The sequence below is a fragment of the Hippocampus comes genome, unplaced genomic scaffold (assembly GCF_001891065.2).
Source record: "Hippocampus comes isolate QL1 unplaced genomic scaffold, H_comes_QL1_v1.1 scaffold186, whole genome shotgun sequence".
Lineage (NCBI taxonomy): Eukaryota > Metazoa > Chordata > Actinopteri > Syngnathiformes > Syngnathidae > Hippocampus > Hippocampus comes.
The window spans coordinates 1,157,637-1,160,833 of NW_017806236.1; the positions used below are offsets into that span (position 1 = coordinate 1,157,637).

A 3,197-nucleotide genomic window follows, 5' to 3' on the forward strand; every position below is an offset into this window, starting at 1 on the left:
AGCGAGCCTCAGCAGTAGATAGTCCGCTGCTCTCTGCAGTGCGTGCTTCAGCGCGAACATGTATGCAAGCGCGTCTTTTGATTTCAACCAATCAGCGCCAACGCAAATGACGTCACAGACGACAACAGCTAAGCTAAGTTAGCCGAGACGACACTATGTCGGACGGACACGATTTTCTGCCAATCTGTGTTTTTCCCTTTTTGGCCAAATATATTTTTCAACTGTCTTGTTGACAGCGTCTTTTATTCGTTCCACTGGGGTTTAGCAGGTGTGTTTATAAAGAGACAAAAATTGTTTGGGGACTATCCCCCACGTTCTAGTTGAGATGGTATAACCCAAGAGGCAAAATGACGCTTGCTACTGTTGTTGCGAGTTGCCATTCGTTCTACTAAACCATTAGTCAAACGCCATCATGTCTTCTGTCGTTATTACACAAACAAAAATCTCTTTACTGTTACTAGTGTTAGTACCTCAATATGGCTACGCTCGTGAAAGCAATACAACGAACTCAAACGCGTCTTCATTCAATGTTGTCAACAAATATCCGGATTATGCAAATTTTCCTCAATTCTCCGGAGAAATTTTCATAAAAATTTGAAAAACCCGGAATTCCGGGAAAATCCGGAGGACTTTCATCTCTGCACAATAGAGGAAGGCAAGCCAACAAAGACTGCGATTGCGATGAAGGACAGGCACAAAACGGTCTTACTGTTTGCATGGACTGGAATGGTGCTGCGTTGACATTGATTCCGCCGCTGTGAGGAGCTTTGGGGACAGGCTGGTAGACGGGTGTCTGTGAGGCAGGTGGGAGCGACGCGGAGGGGGGAGGCTGCTCCGGCGGCAAAGACAAGGACGTCTGTCCAAAACAAAGAAATTCTATCAACTGTTTTTCTTCCACTCACAACGAAATTAAACTTTAATGGAGCACTTTCAATTCGGCCAACATATTTGATAGAACTCATCTGCATTAACCTTCAGTGGTAGTTTAACAGCAATCCAAATAATCTAGTTAACATGTGGTCAGGTCCCCTTTGCCCTAAATCATTTTGGGAACAAAAAGGAATTAGTCAGATTGTTGTGATTTTTCTCTGTAGATGTTTTCCCACAAAAAGATGACTGGATTATCATTATCCAACAACATTCAAAACATTTTTAACTGCAGTGTTTAAGGGGGCGGGCATACCAAATGGTTGTTTATATCCAAATGGTTGGCGACAAAATCATGTCACAAAATTATTAGGATGCCTGGTACTAACAGCATTGTATTGTATTCTCTCAATTAAGTCCTCTGAGCCCTTTTTGCTACTTTACCTGGATGGGGTCGATGGTTTCTGTTGGTCGGGAATCTGGTGTATGAGAGGTCTGATACATGGGTGGTGGTGTTGGGGAGACGATGGGTACCTGCAAACAGAACAAAAGTCAAACATCTCCTCTTGTTCAGAGTGAACGAACCAACGAAATGTCAATAACGGTTGCGTCACTTACATGTGTGGGCTCAGTTTGGACAGGAACAGTGTTGGGTTGCGAAAGTCGTGAGTCGGGATGAACTAAAAGACATTTGTGGCGACATCAAAAAGACACCGCGGCAAAGAAGGCTTCACCAATGACATTTGTTGTCTTCTGGGTTACCTGGAGGACACATCATCGGTGGCAGGTCCATGGTCTGACCAGGCTTCATGGGCTGGGCCGAAACAATGGCGGGGTCGATCGGTTGTCCGTCAAACTCCAGCATGGAGTCCTAAAACCAGAGCTCCAATTAGCATTGTGCCAAACATGCCACCCTTCATTCCATTTTCTACAGTGGGACAGGGTACAACTTGAACGTGTTACCAGCAAATTGTAGGGCACAGACAAACACCCATTCACACTCACACCTATGGATCATTTAGAATCTCCAAATAACCAAGCATGCAAGTTTTTGGAATGCGGGCAGGCAGATGCGCTGAGCACTAGTCCACCTGCCGTCAGTCCAGTCCTACCTGCATGAAGTTGTACGTTCCCTGCATCTGAGCCATCAGGTCCTGCACCACCTGCTTCCTGACCATGGGGTCAGTCGGTGGCACAGGAGCCACCACGCTCAACGGGAGGGTCTCCATGGCAATAAGGGGAGGGGCCTGCTGCACCGGCTGCTGCATGGCAGCGATCACCTGTGAGGGGCACACAGTAGACTTGTGACATTTCCCCGACCCCTCTAGCAACTGCTTAAAAAAAACAACAAAAAACAGTGACAAGTCCAAGTGTCTACAGTAGTGATGTTAGGAACATTCGTGGGCCTTGACTGTCCAGTAAATAAACATGTTGCTTAAATCGATTAGTCCATCATCTGATTGGATTGGTGCTCAGTGATCTTTTTAACTCGCTGATCATGATCGGCTCCAAAATCCTGATCGTGTAATGCCGACAAGTTAGCGTATTGGCATGGCCCTCGACAACTGTAGCAGTTTCTAACATGGCCCCTTTGGAAAATTAATTGCCCACACATTTGTCAAACTCTAAGTTTATGTTCAAAAGACCATTTGTAACACATGTTCAATTACCAGAGATGAAAGTCCTCCGGGTTTTCCCGGAATTCCGGGTTTTTCAAATTTTTATGAACATTTCTCCGGAGAATTGAGGAAAATTTGCATAATCCGGATATTTGTTGACAACATTGAACGAAGACGCGTTTGAGTTCGTTGTATTGCTTTCACGAGCGTAGCCATATTGAGGCACGAACACTAGTAACAGTAAAGAGATTTTTGTTTGTGTAATAACGACAGAAGACATGATGGCGTTTGACTAATGGTTTAGTAGAATGAATGGCAACTCGCAACAACAGTAGCAAGCGTCATTTTGCCTCTTGGGTTATACCATCTCAACTAGAACGTGGGGGATAGTCCCCAAACAATTTTCGTCTCTTTATAAACACACCCGCTAAACCCCAGTGGAACGAATAAAAGACGCCGTCAACAAGACAGTTGTCGTAAAATATATATTTGGCCAAAAAGGGAAAAACACAGATTGGCAGAAAATTGTGTCCGTCCGACTTCGAGTGTCGTCTCGGCTAACTTAGCTTTGCTGTTGTCGTGTGTGACGTCATTTGCGTCGGCGCTGATTGGTTGAAGTCAAAAGACGCGCTTGCGTACATGTTCGCGCTGAACCCCGCACAGAAGAGAGCAGCGGACTATCTACTGCTGAGGCTCGCTTAGCTTGAGTGG

General features: G+C 45.4%; 1 protein-coding gene across 1 annotated transcript in view; it reads right to left on the minus strand.

Annotated features, from left to right (window-relative positions):
* Positions 1-3,197, minus strand: part of caprin1b (cell cycle associated protein 1b) — a 10,810-nt gene that overhangs the window by 2,074 nt on the left and 5,539 nt on the right. The window contains exons 10-14 of the mRNA XM_019857243.1: positions 1,980-2,147; positions 1,630-1,738; positions 1,486-1,547; positions 1,312-1,401; positions 710-856 (exon numbers count right to left, since the gene is read on the minus strand). Coding sequence (XP_019712802.1) covers positions 710-856; positions 1,312-1,401; positions 1,486-1,547; positions 1,630-1,738; positions 1,980-2,147 — 576 coding nt within the window. The remainder of the gene's footprint in view (positions 1-709; positions 857-1,311; positions 1,402-1,485; positions 1,548-1,629; positions 1,739-1,979; positions 2,148-3,197) is intronic.